This window comes from Pezoporus occidentalis, unplaced genomic scaffold, assembly GCF_034315485.1.
Source record: "Pezoporus occidentalis ecotype Australia unplaced genomic scaffold, CSIRO_AGI_Poc_V1 ctg96, whole genome shotgun sequence".
Taxonomy (NCBI): Eukaryota; Metazoa; Chordata; class Aves; order Psittaciformes; family Psittacidae; genus Pezoporus; species Pezoporus occidentalis.
In genome coordinates, this window is record NW_026916325.1 from 578,346 (window position 1) to 600,397 (window position 22,052).

Sequence of the window (22,052 nt, forward strand, 5' to 3'; positions counted from 1 at the left end):
CAGGAAAAGAATGTCAGCGGATCTCAGGGCAAAGCAACAGTCAGCGCAGCTACCCCAGCTCCAGGCACAACAGCTTCACCACCCCCAGCGACAAGTACAGTCGCTACTCAAACTTTGGCTGCAATGAACAGCGCAGCTACCCCAGCGGCAAGCACAGCAGCTGCTCAAACTTCAACTGCAACAGACAGCGCGGTTACCCCAGCTCCAAGCACAGCAGCTGCACCACCCCCAGCAACAAGTACAGTTGCTACTCAAACCACAGTGATAATCACTGCAGCCAAACCAGAGGACCAATTCGTACCAATATCGGTTGCCCCTGTGCGCAAGAGAACAAGCAAAAGAGAGGCAAGAAGGGTGAAGCGAGATGAAGAAACAATGAATTCACCACCCGGTCCAGCATCTGATCAGGAGTCATCATCACATGATGAAGAAGAAGAGGAAGAGGTAACTTCTCGTCCTCGGACCTCAACCGAGCTATGGAATATGCGAAAAGATTTTATCCATCAACCAGGGGAGCACATCATCACCTGGTTACTCCGATGCTGGGACAATGGGGCCGATGGTCACGAACTAGAAGGTACAGAAGCCAAGCAGCTGGGATCACTTGCTAGAGAAGGGGGAATTGACAAAGCAATTGCAAGAGAGAAAAAGTCCCTCAGCCTTTGGAGGCGGCTCTTGGCAGCTGTGAAAGAAAGGTTTCCATACAAGGACGACATTATGAGTCGTTCGGCCAAGTGGACTACTACAGACAAAGGCATCCAGTCTCTGAGGGAATCGGCCATCGTAGGGATGATCTATCACATCAAGACGAATAACAGGGATACACCTATAGATCCAGATGAAGTTGAATGTACACGACCCATGTGGCGAAAACTTACATGGAATGCACCGTCATCATATGCCCATTCATTGGCAACAGTAACCTGGAATGACATAGTACCACTAACAGTGGATGAAATGGTTCATAAACTCCGAGAGTTCGAAGACAATCTCACCCCTTCCATCATCTCAGCTGTGAAAAAACTGTCTCAGGACCTCGAACAATTGAAGGACGATCTATCTGATTTATCCAGCTCCTCACGTGTACCAACATACGTCTCAGCTATTAATAAAAGGCGTCCTATTGTTCAAGAGAGGAGATAACAGGAGGTATACGCCACGGGGTACCCTATGGTTTTACCTGCTGGATCACGGAGAAGACATGACAAAGTGGGATGGAAAACCTACTTCAGCTTTGGAGGAACGGGTGAGTGAACTGAAGAGGGGAGCAAGGGCCAAGACTGATTGTCCCATGAGAGCTACGGCTTCAGTCTCTGGTGAGCAGTTTCCCAGATGGAGTGGAAGAGCTGATTTTACTCCAGCTCCTGTGATAACGAAGAATAATCCCTTTCACCACGACATAAGTGTCCAACGCTGTGATGACCATTAGAGGGGCCCTGCCTCCAGCCAGGTGGAGGTAGGGGACAATCGGATTTACTGGACTGTGTGGATCAGATGGCCTGGCACATCAGTCCCACAGAAGTATAAAGCTCTAGTAGATACCGGTGCACAGTGTACCCTGATGCCATCAAGCTGTCAAGGGGTGGAACCCATCTGTATTTCTGGAGTGACAGGAGGATCCCAAGAGTTGACTGTGCTGGAGGCTGATATCAGCCTGACTGGGAGGGAATGGCAAAAGCACCCTATTGTGACTGGTCCAGAAGGCTCCATGCATCCTCAGCATAGACTACCTCAAGAGAGGGTACTTCAAAGACCCAAAAGGGTACCGGTGGGCTTTTGGTATTGCTGCTTTGGAGACTGAGGAAATTGAGCAGCTGTTCACCTTGCCTGGTCTCTCAGAGGATCCTTCTGTTGTGGGGTTGCTGAAAGTTGAAGAACAAGTGCCAATTGTGACCACAACAGTGAACCGGCGGCAATATCGCACCAACCGAGACTCCCTGATTCCCATCCATCAGCTGATCCGTAGACTGGAGAGTCAGGGGGTGATCAGCAGGACCTGCTCGCCCTTTAATAGCCCCATATGGCCAGTGCGAAAGTCTGATGGAGAATGGAGACTAACAGTAGACTATCGTGGCCTGAATGAAGTCACACCACCATTGAGTGCTGCCGTACCGGACATGCTAGAACTTCAGTATGAACTAGAGTCAAAGGCAGCCAAGTGGTATGCCACGATTGATATTGCCAATGCATTTTTCTCAATTCCTTTGGCAGCAGAGTGCAGGCCACAGTTTGCTTTTACTTGGAGGGGTGTCCAGTTCACTTGGAACCGACTGCCCCAGGGGTGGAAACACAGCCCTACCATTTGCCATGGACTGATCCAGACTGCACTGGAACAAGGGCAAGCTCCAGAACACCTGCAATACGTTGATGACATTATTGTGTGGGGCGATAGAGCGGAAGAAGTCTTTGAGAAAGGGAGGAAAATAATCCAAATCCTGCTGAAAGCCGGTTTTGCCATAAAACGGAGTAAGGTCAAGGGACCCGCACAGGAGATTCAATTTTGGGGAATAAAACGGCAAGATGGACGTAGACAGATCCCCACAGATGTGATCAACAAGATAACAGCAATGTCTCCACCAACTAATAAGAAAGAAACGCAAGCTTTCTTGGGTGCAGTGGGGTTCTGGAGAATGCACATCCCAAATTACAGTTCAATTGTAAGCCCTCTCTATCATGTGACCCGGAAGAAGAATGATTTTAAATGGGGCCCTGAGCAACAACAAGCCTTTGAGCAAATTAAACGCGAGATAGTTCATGCTGTAGCCCTTGGACCAGTCCGGACCGGGCCAGATGTAAAAAATGTACTGTACACTGCAGCTGGGGAGAACGGTCCTACCTGGAGCCTCTGGCAGAAAGCTCCAGGGGAGACTCGAGGTCGACCCCTCGGCTTTTGGAGTCGGGGATATAAAGGATCTGAGGCCAGCTATACCCCAGCTGAGAAAGAGATACTGGCAGCCTATGAAGGGGTTCGAGCTGCTTCGGAAGTGATTGGCACTGAAGCACAGCTCCTCCTGGCAGCCCGGCTGCCCGTGCTGGGCTGGATTTTCAAAGGCAGGCTCTCCTCTACACATCATGCAACTGATGCTACATGGAGTAAATGGGCTGCACTAATTACACAACGAACTCGAATAGGAAATCTCAGTCGTCCAGGCATTCTAGAAATCATCATGGACTGGCCAGAGGGCAAAGATTTTGGAATGTCACCAGAGGAGGAGGTGGTGCGTGCTGAAGAGGCCCCACCATATAATAAACTGTCAGAAAGTGAAAAGCAGTATGCCTTGTTTACTGATGGGTCCTGCCGTATTGTGGGAAAGCATCGGAGATGGAAGGCAGCTGTATGGAGTCCTGGACGACAAGTTGCAGAAACTGCTGAAGGAGAGGGTGAATCGAGTCAGTTTGCCGAGGTGAAAGCCATCCAGCTGGACCTGGACATTGCTGAACAAGGACTCATGGATGGTGGCAAATGCCCTGTGGGGGTGGTTGAAGCAATGGAAGCAGAGTAACTGGCAACACAGAGGTAAACCCATCTGGGCTGCTGCACTGTGGAAAGATATTGCTGCCAGGGTGCAGAACCTGGTGGTGAAGGTACGTCATGTAGATGCCCAGTCGGGCCACTGAGGAACACCAGAACAACTAACAAGTGGGTAAAGCGGCTAAGATTGAAGTGGCTCAGATGGACTTAGATTGGTAACATAAAGGTGAATTATTTTTGGCCCGGTGGGCCCGTGACACTTCAGGCCATCAGGGCAGAGATGCAACATATAGATGGGCCCGTGACCGAGGGGTGGACTTAACAATGGACATTATTGCCTAGGTTATTCATGAGTGTGAAACATGCGCTGCAATTAAACAAGCCAAGCGGTTAAAGCCTCTTTGGTATGGAGGACGATGGTTGAAGTATAAACATGGGGAGGCCTGGCAGATTGACTATATCACACTGCCGACAACCCGCCAAGGCAAGCGCCATGTGCTTACCATGGTGGAAGCAACCACCGGGTGGCTGGAAACACATGCTGTGCCCCATGCCACTGCCCGGAGCACTATCCTGGGCCTTGAGAAACAGATTTTGTGGCGACATGGCACCCCAGAGAGAATTGAGTCAGACAATGGGACTCATTTCCGGAATAACCTTATAGATATTTGGGCCAAAGAGCATGGCGTTGAGTGGGTATATCACATCCCCTACCACGCACCAGCCTCTGGGAAAATCGAACAGTACAATGGGCTGTTAAAAACTACACTGAGAGCAATGGGTGGGGGAACTTTCAAGCATTGGGACACACACTTACCAAAGGCCACCTGGTTGGTCAACACCAGAGGATCTGCCAACAGGGCTGGCCCAGCCCAGTCAGAACTTTTACATATTGTAGAGGGGGACAAAGTTCCCGTGGTGCATATGAAGAATTTGCTGGGGAAGACAGTCTGGGTTATTCCTGCTTCAGGTAAAGGCAAACACACTCATGGGATTGCTTTTGCTCAGGGACCTGGATATACTTGGTGGGTAATGCGGGAAGATGGGGAAGTCCGATGTATACCTCAAGGGGATTTGATTTTAGGGGAAAACAGCCAGTGAACTTAATTGTATGCTGTTGCCTGCTGTGTAATACTTTTATAGCTCATCAGCTAGATGTCTCCAGGTCACCAGCGACTAGCCCTGACTTCCCTCCAACCATCATCCCAACAGAGAATGAACTTTGATAGAACTGGATGAGTTCCGCAGTAAAGGAACGACCAGCATCAGCAGGCACCGATCCAATACTGCACACAGCCTTTCCTGCCCTGAAAGATTGTTACAAGAGATGGAACCTGACATCATGGACTGAATGGACTCGGCAGCATTATAGGGATTGGTCCATGCACTAAGAAAATGATCTTTTTCTCTTGGTCTGTGTGTATATGGATGTATATATGTGGGAGAGCGATGGTGGGATCTGAGCATGACGTGAATGGTATGGAATAAGGGGTGGATAATGTCCTGGGTTCAGCAGTAGCAGTCATGTTTCTCCTTAGTGGTAGCTGGTGCAGTGCTGTGTTTTGACTTCCAGCCTGGGAACAGTGCTGGTGATACCGATGTTTTTGGTTGTTGCTAAGTGATGTTTACCCTGACCAAGGACTTTGTGGAGCTCATGCTCTGCCAGGGAGGAGGGGAGGCTGTGAGGAAGCAAGAGATGGGGCGCCTGACCCAGGCTAGCCAAGGAGGTATTCCATACCACAACACATCATGCCCGGGGTGGGGGGTAACGGGGAGTTACCCAGAAGGACACGGGCTTCCGGGTGGGACTTGTTTCTTGGCCGGTGGTATCATATTCTCTTCCCTTTTATTTTCTCTTATCATTGTTGTCGGTGGTAGTAGCGGTGGTGATTTGTGTTGTACATTGGTTGCTGGACTGTTCTTGTCTCAACCCGTAGGAGTTGCACTGGGAGTGAGTGAACAAGCTGTCTGGCTAGGGTTTAAACCATGACAGTTCTTTTATAAAGGGTTTTATGCTTTTGAAATCTTCAACATATTCAGGTTCTCAAGCAACCAACATGTTAACAGTAACTGTGAAGCTGATGCAGAAAAATGTTTGGTTAGCTGAGAAAAAACATAGAATCATAGAACAGTCTGGGTTAAAAGGGACCTTAAAGAACATCTGTCTCCAAGACCAGGATGCTCAAAGCCGCACCCACCATGGCCTTAAATATTTAAAATTTAAGTTAAAAGTTCAAAATTGTACTTTTGGACCAGTTTCACAGAGTAAGATGCCTGTAAAGTGGATGTAAGGTTATAATTTACTGTGGTTCATTATTTCACTTACACAGAATACTATTTTCAACTTCTTCTATAGTGTATTTGACATCTGAATATTTTCTTCCACGTCCTCAACTCTGACTTCTACCATGAGATATATGAAATGAGGCATATGAAACAGTGCTATTAAAAGTGGAAAATTATAGTAATTACTAACAGTAAGCTTAAGAAACAAAAAGAAGTAAAAAATAAAAAAATAATTAGGTCTTTGTATTCAGTGGTACACATAACCTATATTTTCTGAGTTTTCAGATAGACTTGAGAGATGGGCCCATGTGAAGCTCATGAAGTTCAACAAGGAAGTGATTCCCTCCATCTACTCTGCTCTCCTGAGACTACACCTGCAGTACTGCATTCAGCTCTGGGGCCCAAAAGAGGGATGTGGACCTGTTTAAGTGGGTCAAGAGTAGACCACGAAGACAATCAGAGGATGGAGCACCTCTCCTGTGAAGAAAGGCTGAGACAGTTGGGGTTGTTCAGCCTAGAGAAGAGAAGGTTCCAGTGAGATCTTAGAGCAGCCTTCAAGCACCACAAGGGGTCAACAAGAAAGTGGAGAGGGAGTTTTTATGAGTGCATGTATTGATAGAACAAAGGCTACTGCCTTTAGGTTGTAAGAGGGTGGATTTAGCTTAGATATAAGAAGGCAATTCTTCACTAGGAGGGTGGTGAGGCATAGGAACAGGATCTGCTGGGAAGCTGTGGTTGACCCATCCCTGGCAGTGTTACAGGCCAGGTTGGAAGAAGCTTTGAGAAACTTCTGCTAGTGAAAGGTGTCCCTGCCCATGGCAGGGGGCTGGAACTAGATGAGCTTTAATGTCCTCTCCAACCTAAACCATTCTATGATTCTAAATCATAACATTTCATAGAACGTGCTTGTTTTTTTTTCGCTTGATTTTGCTTCCAAAGAACTGTCATTAACAAACATACATCTCTAATTTCTTGTCCAGCTCCTTTGTACGCCTGAAGGTCTGCAAGCATACTTTCCGAGTCCTGTAAAACTGCACTGATCTGATTCCATACCTCCCTTTCTCCATCCGTGGGCTGTGCATCTAAGAAATAGAAAAGCAAAATGTACAAAGTCAAAAGGTAGCTGCAATGCAAATGGCAAGATTACTCGGTTCCACTTAACATTATATCCAGCTTGACTATGTGTAACTCCATTCTGATGTGTTTTTATAAACGATACAATTATACTGCACTGCTATTCTGCTACTTTCAAGTTTCTGCTTTCTACGGTTTTTGTATACTCTGCTTCATAATGACTCTTCTCAAAACGCAGCATTTTAAAGTGAGGCAGTATCATAAAGCAATGTTACTTGGAAATAGATAATGCATCAATCCTTTAGTAAAAACGTTCTTCTTTCATGAGCTCTACAGCTCAATTACAAAGAGTTGTTCACTTCTCTTGCAGCTTGGGGATAAAATCAGCTTTTCACAGGACAGAGCAGGGGGGATATTATGCCACTTTGACTTTCCTCCAGGCTTCCTTAACAACAGTAATTTATTTCTCCTTTTGTATAACACAGATACAGTATTGTTAAAAATAAACATTTTTCTTATGTCAGAGATCATTCCTGTTACAAAAATAAATCCAGCTCTGTCAATGATCAGTTTTCAGGGAGGGAGTGACCTACAGACCTTTATTGTTCAGAGAAATGACATTTGGAAGTAGATCAATTTTCCCATTCAAATCCCATCCAATGGGATTTCCACAGCAGTGTCACACCAGGGAGTGATGTTGTCCCTAGAACATCAACATGCTAGACATCTTCTACCTTCTCTTGCTTTAAAACATCAAGACAACTGGCACTGACTGAAGACTGGATGACCTACATATAGACCTGTAATCAGTATTTGTAGAAACAATCGTTGTCCTGGAAGATTACTATAAAGACACTTTTTTTCTTTCCCTTTAAATGTGTATTTGCATGTAAAAGATAGAACTTTAATTATTATGGAAGAAAAAAGTACTTTGAAGGTGCATCTTAGGACTTAAGGGCTACTTGTCTGAATTAAAGGCAATGAAATACCTTCAGTGCTAAACACACCGATTAAGGGCTACTGTATACATCTCAACATTAAAAGACAAGAAATTTTAGAAGTACTTTTTCTATTTAATCTTCTCACTGTCATCAAGAAATAAGACACAATTTTCCACCCACCTATCATAACTGTGTTCGTTTACCCACCTCCCCTTAGAAAGAAATAAATCACTTCACTTTTGAGTGTATGGAAAGAGCAGCTTTCTCTTCATGACATTTCAGGTTAGGATAATTTGTTTAAATGTCTCAAGTTATCTAGGGACCTCGCATGAATGAGACATATGGGTGAGATTTACATGTCCATGGCTCTGAAGAAACTAACACTTAAAATCTTTCTTATATTCCTACGTCACAGTGAGTCCCATGAGATTGGGCACACGAAACAATCTGATTTCACTTTTGTTTCACTATGGAAGTTTTCTCTAATCTTGTTTAAAAGACAGAACAAGTGAAAGCAAAAGTAAGCCAAGCTTACTCAGCTGGGTTTCACATCCAAAATACTTTACATAACTACAAAAAAACAAAAAATAAAAGGCAAGGGAAAGTAGCACCAAAGGGAAAAACTGTCCCTAACAGGAAAATCCCAGCTGGGACACAGCTGCTGAACCAACCTATTAGCCAGTTTAAGTTTACAGTGTTACTGACTGGTTCTTTCCCCAAGCTGCAAGAAATCTCATTCGTACACAGTAAGGGATCTGTCACCTTGTGATAAACAAAACAGTAAGTACTTCTGAATTTAATGGAGAAAGCAATCTTACTAAGCAGTTACACACCATTCAACAACAGAGTGAGGGAAGACAGGTGTCACCTATAAATCAGTATCTGTATTTTAATAGTTAAATATAAGTTAAATAAAGTAACATTTTCAGTGAATATTAAGACATAAAAGAGTAAGTTATTTATCAGTACAGTTCATAAATGTAAAATTTGCACTTACATCACCTGAAGCAGGGGTTGGTTAACAAGGTGCTTCTAAGGCACTTTTTACAATTTATTTACTTTAAAAAATGTTAGCCTCTAATAAAAAATTTAACACTATAGCCTGCTCAGCATTTTGGAACTTAAAAATTACTTTTATTAACACCCCTATTGTTAGTCTTTTTAAAAATTTCCCAGTTCTATAAGTTGGGGGAAGGTTGAGAATTTGAAACCCACTAAGCTTTCTGTAGGATCCTAGCACGTGGGGAAGTACGAGTAGGAGGAAGGTAGGTGGGTGGAAAAGGGAAAAAAAGGGAAGGGAGAGGAAGAGGGCTGCAAAAGCTACAGAGCAACAGGCTTAGCTTGCACTTGCAGAAGCAGTTTATATTAATGCTGAAAGTGCTGAAAGTGTTTAGCTTACAAATAAGGATTGGGAGGATGATTCAGGCTTTTAAAAAAAAACCATGCATCTTGCTTATGAAATATATGTTATGCAAACAGATGTTCTGATAAGATCACGGCTGTGTTTCAAAAGGGATATATACAAAGATCTCGCCAGAAATGGTCAGCTAAAATACCTGTAATCAATCACTTTGAAAAAGATCTCATTTTGCTGTCAACAACAATAATAGTAATTGCAGCAACAACAACTAAAAAGAATATAGATTTCTTCATGACAGCTTTTGGCTTTTAAAACTGGTTTTCTATTCCAAAAATACCAAAACCTGTTCTGAGTAAAAAAATGCCATTCGTGAATCACAGCATGGAATCAGTGCTTGGCTGTGCTCTCCTCTTACCCCATACCCCATAGAACCAGCATGCATTTAGGCAATTTGAGCCAATTTATAAATAAAACCACAGGCACTGACTAATCCACATTGAATGCAAGTCCTCTCAATAATAAGTTATCAAAATCACCAGACTTACTGCATTTCATGAGTTTTGAGTACTAATGATTAGCATTCAGAGTACACTGTCTTTAATAAGACAAATGGGAAACCCTTTCACCTTTGCCTAAATCTTTCTAAAGCAAATCCTAAACCTGACAACTAAATGAATCCTCTATCAAATTAATTCAAGAGTCAGACCGTGCTTGACTCCACCATATACATTCTACCAGGAAATTTTCACTTAGAAAGCAAAAATTTTATCTCTGGGGAGGAATCCAATTTCATTGGCTCCATCAGAAATAATCAGGATATGACAATTCATCCCTTCCATGAACAAATGCTCTCTTTCCTCTTTACTTATGGTCTATTCCATGTTTTGGATGGGGTTTCAGACTTTCATTAAAAGAAGGTGGAACGCTGGACCCGTCACAATCCATTTGTGGATGCATTAAGTATTTCAGGTGTCTGGTGGGGTACGAATGTGCAATCATCGTTCCTGTTTAGACAAATACCTGTACTTTGTTTTGTTTTCTCCCCTTCAAAAAAAAAAAAACAACAAACCCTAATAGTTTTCTGAACAGCTTTGAGTTTTCGTTCTTCACCAAATGAAGAATTCAAAGAAACTGCAATGAAGGTAATACATTAATACTCATAGGACAAGATTAAATATAAGAAGCATATGAAGCTTTTATCAATGCAAAATCAAGTATAATATCCAAATAATTAATGTGTATGAAAAGGTAAGACAGTGCTAAAAATCGCATCTAATCTACACACCCTTTCTGCATCTGAAATGCAGACCAGACGCATAGAATGTTTTTCTCCCCTCAGGCAAACTGTGCAGATTAGGATTCCCATGGAAGCTGGTTAGTGCTTTCATTTCTGTGAATGTGGAATCATATTTGTCAAAAAAACATCATACCCTCCTGGCCTCGACAGCCTAGCAGAGGAAGAATGAATAAAACAAGATGCTTTCCAGGCTCCACTTTCAGCTCTTCTTCTATCCACTGCTGAAGGTGGCTAAGAATTCCACTAGTCACTGACTAGTTATGAGAGCAGTAAGTCTCTTTTATCATATAATGCTAAAGTCTTATTTCATGTTTGTCACCATGGCAGTGGTTTTTCCTATTCCAATCTGGGAAAAACTAGACAAAAAAGCTAGTTTATGTCCTCAGAAAAGACAAAAGTGACTACAACTACACTGAATAATGCCTTTTAGAGGGTATCAGAACCTGCTACACTCCATACATTAAAGAAGAATAGTATTAGGTAGAAACAGTACCCTACAATGGATTTTTGAATCTAAACTTTCTAAACTAGCTGTAACAAAATGAAGCTCCCTAAATTGTTAATACTTGCTACAGGCATGGTACTGTGCAAGGGATATAAGTGCTAGGCTTCAGCTGTGTGTCAAAGTGGACAAGCCTCTCTCTCTAACTGAGCCATTGCCTCTTGCTTAGGGTACTCCCTACAGCACAGGAGATAAGAGTTTAATCTCCAGCTGGCTGGAAACAGAATCCATCTCTATCCTTGCACCTACAGAGGGAGGGTATTAATACCCTATTATGCAAAAACTGGGCAGTTGCTCTCCTGCCAGACATGTTCTAATAATAAGAAACTTTTAACCATACATGAACAATAACTGAAAAATTCACTAATAATTCTGGGGATGGGAAATCCTAGAAAATAAGTGCCCTTGATTGTTGGAAGTATAAGGGGGATTAAATCAGGATCAGGTAACAAGCCCCCTAATATTTAGGAAAAAAGGGAACTGCTCAGTTTAAGGTTAGAGAGTTTGGTCTTATAAAAGCTGTTTATTATCTGAGGAAAGGATAGTACTGAAGGTGTCATTTGAGAACACCTTCTCCCATAATCTGTAAGCTTTAGTATCCTAAGCTAAAAAATAAAAAAAAAAAAATAATAATTTCACCTCAACCATCAAAGTATTTCCAAGAATTCATGTGGAATTATTTATTTTGCCTGAAATAGGCTCTCTATGGGCAAAAGTAATTTGACAGTAGATTTTCTGAAAAAAAAAGAACACTTGACAAATACTGTGGAAAGAGCTTCAAATATCCAAAATTAATTTACTTGTGTTTTAAACAAGGTTGAAATCAAAAGAACAAAATGGTTCTTGAACTGACAAAATCCATTTCAAGAGAATTTGTCCTATGGGCTCATGAAATGCTGGCATGCACAGACTCTCAAGACTTGCCATCCACTCACTCTTCCTAACATTATTTTTTAGTTGAGAACTAAGAAGGTATTAAGCAAAATAAGAGGCATATAATCAATCCAGTATGTAGCGTTTCAATTAACAATGCCTGTACTAAGATACAAGTCTAAAACAGCAATACAGTCCACTTTCTGGGAATTAAGAGATTCTTTTTCTTTACATTAACCTTTCAGTAGACCCTAAAAAAAAAAAAAAAGTAATTTGGTTGAGTGCAGATAATCTGTATTCACCTCAAGGAAAATGCTTTTTCACCTGCATAGGAAAACACTATTCTCATGTCACTCTCTGAAGTTACCACTGTTCCAATTTGTCACTGTTAGCCTTCAAGGCTGGACTAAATGGATCTTTAAAGTGCGTCTCTTTGCACAGATCCAGAGTAACTGCTTAACTCTGAAATGATTACTGGTGATCATACAGAACTGCTTCTGCTATACTGCATTAACTGAAACTAATGCTGGGTTCAAGCTTTTTCAAGTATGACTATGGAGTTACGAAACATGGTTCCCCATCTGGAATGAAGAATGCTAGCAAAAGATGTCATAAGAATTACAACTAATGTTATAGACAGCTGCAGGAAATGGGGAGAAAAGGAGATAATTGTAAACATTATCTTTTTGGTAGCCTAAACTTTTTGAGGGAAAAATTAAAATAGCTATTAAAAACCCCCCAACAACTGGAAGGTGAAATTTGAAACTTACTTCTTTTTCATGACTTTTGCTCATCCTCAACTATAGCACATGGAAAGTTTTTGAAGAAAAAAAACCACAACTTTGAATTAGTTACGAGAACTTACTTTTCTAAGTTCTGTTTGTACCTTCCCATTTTTCAAGACCTCAAGATTTGCATAGAAGAAATATATTGAAAGGACTAAGGCTAAATATAAAAAACCTCAGGCTGGTGAAAAATATTTAAGGGAAAAGTGAGCATGTGAACAAAGAAAAGCAACTTGTAATTAAGTATATTTTAAAACAAACACAAAAGCCAATAATGGCATTTTTCAAAAGATGCAGTGCCAGTGTCCTCCTGGAGAACAATAACTCACAGTAATTTTTGTTGCAAAGAACAACTCACAACAATTGCCTATGACGTGTATTAGTTAAGGGTAATAAGGGAAAGCAACTGAATAAAAACCTACTACACTAACCTTACTGTGTAGCTTCAGGACTGACCTAAAATATGTAAATCTGTACAAATGTTTGCTATCCTCTCCTGCATTTCTGTTTCCATCCATGTGCCATTGCTGGGGCTCTTCCAACCATACCATCATCCACATCACCCTGATCTGACTGGAAGAGTATTTAGTAAGTGGGGGAGAGAATGTTAAGTTTGGGAGGGGGAGGGGGTGTCTGTTTAATAGCTAGTTCTTAGTACATTCATTTTCCCATGCAGCTAACAGTCACAATGGGTGCAATTGTGTGGTTCTACATTTCAATTCTAGCATAAAGGTATGAGACTATGTGGTAAATCATCACCCATGGGATATCCCCTTTGGAGCAGCACAGAGTAAATCAACTGTTAAATGGAGTTAACACCGTGATGTTTTTCCACTTTCTTTCTATAAACACTTGTATCACTTTTGACCAACACCAACCCATAAAGACTCTGATTTTTGAGGCATGGAAACAGGTTCTATCTTGTCTACTCCTGCAAATGAGGAAAAAGGCTGTGTTTTTAAGCAGTATTTGTGTGGCACATTCTACGCACAGCAGGAAGAAGTATGTTATACACCCTCCTTTTAGGTAGAATACATACCAAATGAAGAGCACAAAAAAACCCCAGCAAAACAGGGCAGGAGTATCCAAAACCTCTGTAAACATCTCAGAAGTAGTAGTGACATATTTGAGATTTCAACTTATGGCTAATGAAAAAGTGCGCAAAAATTAGAAAACACTATGCCAACGCAAGTAACAAAACAGACTAAACAATCAACTCCACATACCCCTTTATGCTCTGAATGGCCAACTGTACTCACCATTTTCATTCATGAACTCAAACTGAAAACTCAGGCCACAGAAAGTCACTCACATCCAGGAAGCATGCAAGCAGGCTCTTATCTATGTCCACTAACTAAAAGCATCCATTCTTTTACACTGTATGATGGCTAATTAAAGGAGATAAAAGCACAAAACTACAGACATCTTCAGTCACATCCCTTCAACACAATACAGATTTCATGCCTTAAAAACCTCCAGAACTTTATTTCACAAGTAAAACATTTTAACCTTTCACTCGCATCAAACTCACTGAAATTTGGAGATGAGTTTTGTTCCTCTCTAGGCAGACATACCTGACTATGTCATGCCCATGTTGCACTAACTACTGGTCACCTCCAGTGGGAGAGGGTGCTTCACCCCATTCAGCTCTTGGCAATGCACTTTCAGGAAATAAACCAAACAACCTCTGCTGCCAAGGCAATAAACAAGATATTTTCCCCTCTCACTACCACCTCCATGCCATAAAGGCTTCCCATTGCCAGACCTCTTGTTCCTGCCAAGTCTGCAGCCTGGGTCAGCAGCACATTCTTACCATCCAGGACATGACGGAGCTCATTAAACCTCGAAGCTCAGAGCAGCTGAAAACCTTAATAATAGCTTGGCAAAGCTACAGAGCACTACCAAAGCCTCCAAATGTTTGAGAGGAAAAAAAAAAATAATGATGTGGTGATTTGGGTAAAGATTTGACACCCTGGGTTTACAATAAAATTCTGAAATGATACAGAAAGAAAAAGGAATACACGGCTCACAGTACCTTCTCTTAAACCCAAACCAACTTATCAAAATTTTTTTTTCGTTCTTCATAATGAGGTAAATAATATCTAAATGAGAAGACTAAGATATGTGCAAAGTTATAGTCATACACTCCAGCTCTCATCCAAGAAAGCATGTCTGAACAACTTCATGAAGTATGTATTTAAATGACTTCTTGAATCAGTGCTTCAGTGTATGTACACACACACAATCTCGCATCATGTCAGTAATTTTCAGAAAAATAATTCAGGAATAAGTGATTCAAGAAAACTTTCAAGGTGATAAAATATGTGTCTATAATCACCTGAAATTGTCTCTTAAACCATACTTCAAAACAAAGTTATTTTAAAAACACTGGCTTCTCACAACATTTTTTGTTGATTTTTTTTTTCCTATAATGAGGCTATTAAGAGACAAAACATCACACACTGTTAGCATTTTAAATAAAAATCATTTCATAGCAGTGGTGAAGTAAGATTAAACCCATATTTAAGGATTTGATAACCAGTTTCCAAGACAATATCTGAAGTACATGCAAGGAAACTGCAACCAGCAAAAGTGAATCAGATATAGATGTGACAAGGGAATTAGAATGTGGAACACTGTTTCGCAAACTGATAACCATGCAATTAAGAGAGATGCAATCAAGCACATACACTTTGACCATTTCCCTTCGTTTCAGAAACTATAATAATCCCACTTAAATCATCACTGAACCAGGCAAAAGTTGTGCCACCTCCACTGCTTATATGTTTTCAGCTTTTTATTTCCAACACATATTTCCATTCAAGGAAGCAACTTAAAGAATTTTTCTTTTTAAACTGATTTGCTAAAGAAAGCTGAGGTCAAGATCATTCATATGTAAATTTAACAATGGCTCGGGTTTTGAAATTAATTCAAGGTAAGATTTTACTTTCATATCTATCTTTCTGTCCCTTCTCAGAATGAATTAAAAGTAATTTTGTATGGTTTATAAATATCAAAAAGCACTTTTCAGTTGAAGTGTAATTTGATTTGTTTGCAAATCCCTTTTGAATTGCTTTATGATGCGTAAGCACATGCAGTTTATTAGGAAATAATAAGCAAAAAAGGCAAGCCAGGCAAGAAGCTTTGCTCACTTTCAAAGTCAAGGAAAAAATTTGGCCCCTGATCAAGCTCTGTGCAAGTGAGAACTTTTAAAAGATTTCCCATTTGGTTCCTGAAAAATAGAAAAGGAAGAGAAAAGGAGTCCTGAGTGAACAAATGGTTTTAAAGACAAGGAACTGGACAGATTGGTTTTGCTGGAAAATACACACTGAAAGCAATCAGATTTTAAAAGTTTTTCCTCAGTTTGCTGTTAAGTCAGAGAAAAGATTCTCTCATGGTCTTGTAATTGTTTGAACTTACTTTCAAAATCCAGGAAAAAATGTGGATAGTTTTCAATTTCCCTGGTAAGGACCTTAAGAAGATTACCCATCCCAGCAAACCTAGTAAATGCAACAAAATCGTCAACAGTTATATATGTAAACTCAGAATACTACAACTAATTACAACTAAGGGCTTGACATGGTCTGCATCGTATATTAAACACTTTGGCAAGTTCTGGACTGTGAGATATATTTTGATGGTTAATTCTGTAATATTTATGCAAGGGGACAGAGAGACTAAGAACTCAGATAAATAAGAGAAATAATTTCTTTAATCAAATTGGAAAGGAAATGTATTGGTATAACAACACAGAGAACAAACAGATATTTATGAGTTTATTAGCCAGAAGAACAAACTCAGAACAATATCTGTATCTGTAAATACTATGAATTCCTGGATTCAAGATTACTGAATACCATTCCAGAGTAAAAAATGAGGTCTTAATCCTTTGTTTGTGTTCTTTAGCAGAAATATATGTTATTTCATGAAAGAAATTCAATTTAAGGGGGAGAAAAATCTGTTTCTAATCAATATGGTTTTATAAAATATTACTGTAAAGATGTATCAGAAATAAAAGCTAAAAAGTTTGTTCCAACTTGTAAAAATGTGCTTATGCATTTTTGGAGGAAAAATAAACAAACAAACAAAACAGAAAAAGGTTCATCCACTATCTTTTTCATCTTTTTTTTGTGTGTTATTCTTATCTTTTATCATCTTGGAACCCTTTGCATTTGAAGTTATGAAAAACAAAAGGAAAAGTGATCAGTTCTTGAAAAGGCAAGTCTCTATGCAAGACAAGAAAGAAGGAGAGTTGAAGTTTTTTTTACCAGTACAGTCCTTAGGAAGAGACATTATTCTGAAACTATGTAAAAGTATATTTTCCTAGGGCAAACTTTTTCTCAGAAGGAAGAAAAATTAAATCATGAAAAGCACATATAAGGATGAAGAGGTCTGCCTGGAGGGATGGAGAAAAATGTAATTTTAGATTTAAAACTCCAACTGAAAACTGATTTTTGCCTCAAAGATAAATATTCTCAGCACTCTTAAACCATGGCTCTTGGGGTTCACATCTGATGCTCATCTATTTTTCAGTTAAACTTTCTTCTCACTTCCGAAGTCAGACCACAAAAAATTATTCTAAGCATGTATATGGCTGATACTCTATATGAGGAGACTAAGGTTTTTTCAAATTCTCCCCCAAGTATGACAAACGTATCATCAACCCTAATGTCTATATGCATGTAAAGGATATATTTCTACAGCAGGAAAACCTAGGAAGGTAATGTAAGTCTTAGAGATTTCAAAGCAGCTCTATTCAGTCCATAAAATGATATAAATTTAATCAATAATCTGTTCGGAGCATGCAGCTTCAGGTAAAACAGTTTTTTGTTAGACAAATGGCTTTTTTTTTTGCATTAAATGCTTCTTCAAAATTTTCTGTCCAGAACAAATCCAGCGAGCAGCCTGTCAAGCCCTTTACAATTAGCAACATCTTGCATATACAATATTGAAACATAAAGAAACATTCTCCATTAGTCATAAAGTTACATCCATTCACACAAAGGAAAAAAAATTTACACTTTTACTTTCAGAAAAAGATCTGCACTGTATGAGCTGCGTCTGACTTTCTGATTAGCCTACAAAGGGAGAAAACATACAAAAGAGCATTGATTTTATACAGCATTAAAACTTCTATCTTCTGTAATTTGAACACTTTCATCACACCGGTGTAATACATTTTATCAGCATCAAGTAAGACAGATAAGATACTGTGCATACATTTATTTTCATTTTCATAACCCTGGAAGAAACAATTTATATTATTATGAAATACAATCACAAGCTAAATTACTGAGTCAGTTTGGATTCTTCACTTACAACTTGTTTTAAGCCGTATCTTACCTCATTGCCTTCAATCTTCGGAGAGTATCCAACCATTTCTTCTACTGCCAAAGTTAGCACTGCATCCAGAGACTGGTTTAGTTGACAGTATGCTTCGAACAGTGAGGAAGCCTTTTTGCAAAAAACTGAGGATATGCTCCCTCATTTGCATCAAGTAGCTTGAGGTTATGCATCCAAGCTCTAGTTTCTGATCCTTCTTACAGAAGTACAGCACATCAGTGCTCTGGAGATTTCTGAGTGCAAGCATTTTTCTTGAACTTTTAGTCTATATTTTAACCTAATTTTATGCCCTTCTCTTTCAATCCCCATGCAGAAACTGATTCAGCCATTTATGTCACAAGTATAAAACAAGAACCCTGCCACAAACTTTATACACTCTCATGGTCAGCCTGAATTTTCCAATGATCTTGAAGGTACTGGTTTGATATCATCCATTTCCAATATACACCATGCCAAAACCCAGTGATACTCAACATCGACATCTAGAAGATATGGTTCAGGTAGCTGCTAAGCACGCTTTACTTCCTTATGATATGAAATAATTTCCTTAGGCTTCCTGAACACCAAAACTAAAAGTAGGATCTAGTTCCAAGAAACTTTCTCTTTAAACTATAACTCATCATTCAATGCTAAGGTTTTAACCCCATATTAAAAGGCCAACCTTCACTTTAATGGAAGTGTTTATAAACGTAATTCCTTGCCCCAAACTGAATTATTTTATTATGTTTAGCTTGCTGCTTCCCAGTACTGGGACCTTCCAAACCATCTTTCCCTGAAAACTCTAGTGATGTATTCCAAATTTCAAGAACTGCGAGTCACTTCCAGGATAATTTTTAATGAGATTTCAAAGTAACTAATGATATAAATTCTGAGCAGATCAGCATTTATACTGTGGCTGCAACAGAAATACAATGAAGCAGCTGATGCACAGAGGCAAACCAGAAAGCCTTCATTTAAGAGCATAAAATTCCATTTCATTAAACCTTGAAAGCATTTTACTTACTGTAAAATCAGTTTAAATGTGGAAATGAGACTCAATGAATATAGAAAAAAAAATATTGCTGCTACAGCACTCTGAAATGATAGCAGCTTCTCTTTAGAGTCCAAATCCCTTAGAATTCCAACTTTTAACAGTATGCTTTAAAAATTACATGTTGACATGACAACGATGTTTGTGTTTTCACGTTTTCCAAACCGTTAAAGCTTATCCTAGGATATTCCATAAGCATACAGAAGAAACTTTCTAAACTAGTTGACAGTTTACTGTTGACAGATAGGAGAACAAATTCCTTCTCCCCCACTAAACCAAACCGCTTACTCTTGAATTGTGATAAATACTACCCCCCAAAAACAAACCCAAATCAGCCATAGATTTTATATATATATAATGAAAATATACTGAGAAGTGCGTATTTATCAGATACTGAAAACCAGTTTTGAAAGTTTGGTAAATGTTCAGAAACTAGGTATTACCAACTAAACATTGCATGCCCAAAGCTAAGCATCACGTTAGTTAACTCTTTGTTTACAAACTGTTTTAAGTAATTACATAGTTTTGAAATGTGGTGTTTTGTACTACTTTTAAATTATAGCTATATTACGACATAAATTGCTAGAGAAATACTAATTTATTTCTTATTCCTTTACGGGACTAATTTAATCAGTACCAACTGAAACTCATCACCAGCACTGTAGCTACACTGAAGGTCTAACAGACAACCTCGTGCTGGTGAAAAAGGACACATTCACCAGCTCACCCCTTTGCTGCTCATCAGTGCTCCTTTACCAGAAACTATTTCCTAACTCTGCCTGCTTACATAAACAGTCTAAAACGCTTTTGTCAAAATGAGCTGGATCAGCAAATACCTACTGCTTAAACTCATTTAGATCATACTAAAAATATGGGGATGGGAGGATTCTCATGAGCAGCTCCAGGTGTTTCAGGGGAAACAGAGGCTCCCAAGTTCAGAGGTGGCAGTGGATGATTAAGAATGGTAACTTCCATAAAAGTTATCATTCTTAGGAGTGATAACAGCAAAGGAATAATAACTTCTAGGAATAATAATGGCACGCCTATGTGGGTAGGGACAGGAATCCAGTCCACAGTCTGAGGAACTGTACTGTACTAAGTGTATTAGCATCTTTAAAGCAGTGGAACTGATCTTACTGCACAAATAATTAGCTGTGGTTTCCAAAAAATACCAACATCTGAATTTAAGATCTCTCAGATCAAAAGCATGACACCGAATTGTTGTGATATTCACCCACAAAGTTTGTTAAGATGCTTGTAAGGAGATATTAGAAGTCCAATATTCAGAAACTGTTTTTGTTCTATTACAGAACAAACCCAAAATGAATGAAGAAACCCTGATTAAAAAACACAGAAATCTCTTAACAACGATAATCCATTTTTTTTTAGAAAACTTGAATCACCCATTGTTTTTTGCTTGGGAGAGAAAGGAAAATAATTTTTAACTGGATTTGCCAACAGTATTACCAACATTTTTGTCTTTTTTTTCCTTCTTTGAAATAAACATATTAAAACAACCTAACCTCTATTTCTGCAAGACTAGCTCCAAGGAAACTGGAATGCTGCAGTGCTCAGAGTCATCCACAGAGCAAAGGTACAAGCATAGACAGCAGCACCTTCCCATAGGTCCCCCCCACACACCTCCCCTACTTCTCACTCATATCATCAGCATGTGAATGGAGTTCTGCAGAGGTCAGGCAACAGAACAGGTTTTATCACTGGTAAGAAACTGGGAATATTATCAACCCTGCCCATGGCAGGAGGGCTGGAACTAGATGATCTTTAAGGTTTCTTCCAATCCTAACCATTCCATGATTACAGCTGTGAAAAGCAGAGTACTGGAGTCAGGAACAGTCAGGGAAGCACTCTAATGTTCACAGCAATGCCATAAAATCACTGGAGTTAGGGGTGGGGTTATCTAGACCCCAAAGCAGGAACAGCAGCAGCTCTGCCATTCTGCACAGATGCTTGTCTAAAGTATTCTTAAAGCTCTTCAGAAAGTAATTTAAGCTCAATCACAATAGCTCATGTTTTATTATACCTGATCAGTCTCACTGTCCTTGTAAATCTCTCCAAAGGGTCCAAATTCCAGTGGGCCACTCAACTCTAGGTACAGTGCTCCAATTATATCCAAGTATGATGCCAAATTATAATGAAGGAATCACATCTTGCAGAAAACTGTGTTTTACACATCCATCACATACCATTTCCCTAAGTTTTATTTTACCCATAGATTTTTTTTTTTGCATTTTGGCATTTCATTAGTCCTGCTTCTATACAGTACTTTATACTGGAGCAGATCATATTGAATGCCATCACACAGCACGTACAGGAGAACCAGATTATCGGGCCTAATCAGCATGAGTCTGTGAAAGGCAGGTCCTGCTTGATTAACCTCATCTCCTTCTATGACAAGGTGACCTGCTTAGTGGCCGAGGGAAAAGCTGTGGACGTTGTCTAACTAGACGTTATTAAAGCCTTTGACACCATTTCTACAGCATTCTCCTGGAGAAACTGGCTGCTCATGGCTTGGATGGGGGTAGTCTTCACTGGATACAAAACCTGACTGGATTTCTGGGCCCAAAAAGTGGTGGTGAAAGGATTAAATCCAGTTGGTGGCTGGTCACAAGTGGTGCTCCTCACAGCTCAGTAGTGGGGCCAGTTGTGTTTAATATCTTTATCAATGACCTGGATGAGGGGATTGGGTGCACCCTCAGTCAATTTGCAGACACCACCAAGTTGGCTGGGAGTGCTGATCTGGTAAAGGACCTGCAGGCTCTGCAGAGGGATCTGGACAGGCTGCACCAATGGGCTGTAGCTAATAGTATGAGGTTCGATGAGACAAAGGGCCAAATCCTGCACTTGGGCCACAACAACCCTATCTAATGCTACAGGCTTTGGGAAGAGTGGCACCAAGAATGAACCTACGCTCAAGTGAAGAAAAAAATGCGCCATACATGTCTTATGCAGGTGAAGCATAAACAGACAAAAAACCAAACCGAAACCAACAAAACTTAAACCCCAAAACAGATGTAAAGAACTGAAAAGTGGAAGACGAGAAGAAAGTTGTTCAAGGTGAAATTAACCCA

At 40.1% G+C, this 22,052-nt stretch overlaps 1 protein-coding gene across 9 annotated transcripts in view; it reads right to left on the bottom strand.

Moving 5' to 3' along the window:
• CYRIA (CYFIP related Rac1 interactor A) overlaps window positions 1-22,052 on the bottom strand; it is a 62,972-nt gene that overhangs the window by 11,619 nt on the left and 29,301 nt on the right. For 4 of the 9 annotated variants that reach the window (XM_062606390.1, XM_062606388.1, XM_062606387.1 and 1 more), the window contains 2 exons: window positions 15,743-15,822; window positions 6,719-6,840 (listed from right to left, as the gene is read on the bottom strand). In XM_062606390.1, the coding sequence (XP_062462374.1) occupies window positions 6,719-6,840; window positions 15,743-15,815 (195 nt within the window). In that variant the 5' untranslated portion in view covers window positions 15,816-15,822. Of the gene's footprint in view, window positions 1-6,718; window positions 6,841-7,107; window positions 7,295-15,742; window positions 15,823-16,010; window positions 16,091-22,052 lie in introns of those variants that run through there. The other 5 variants (XM_062606392.1, XM_062606391.1, XM_062606389.1 and 2 more) reach the window with 4 other exon arrangements.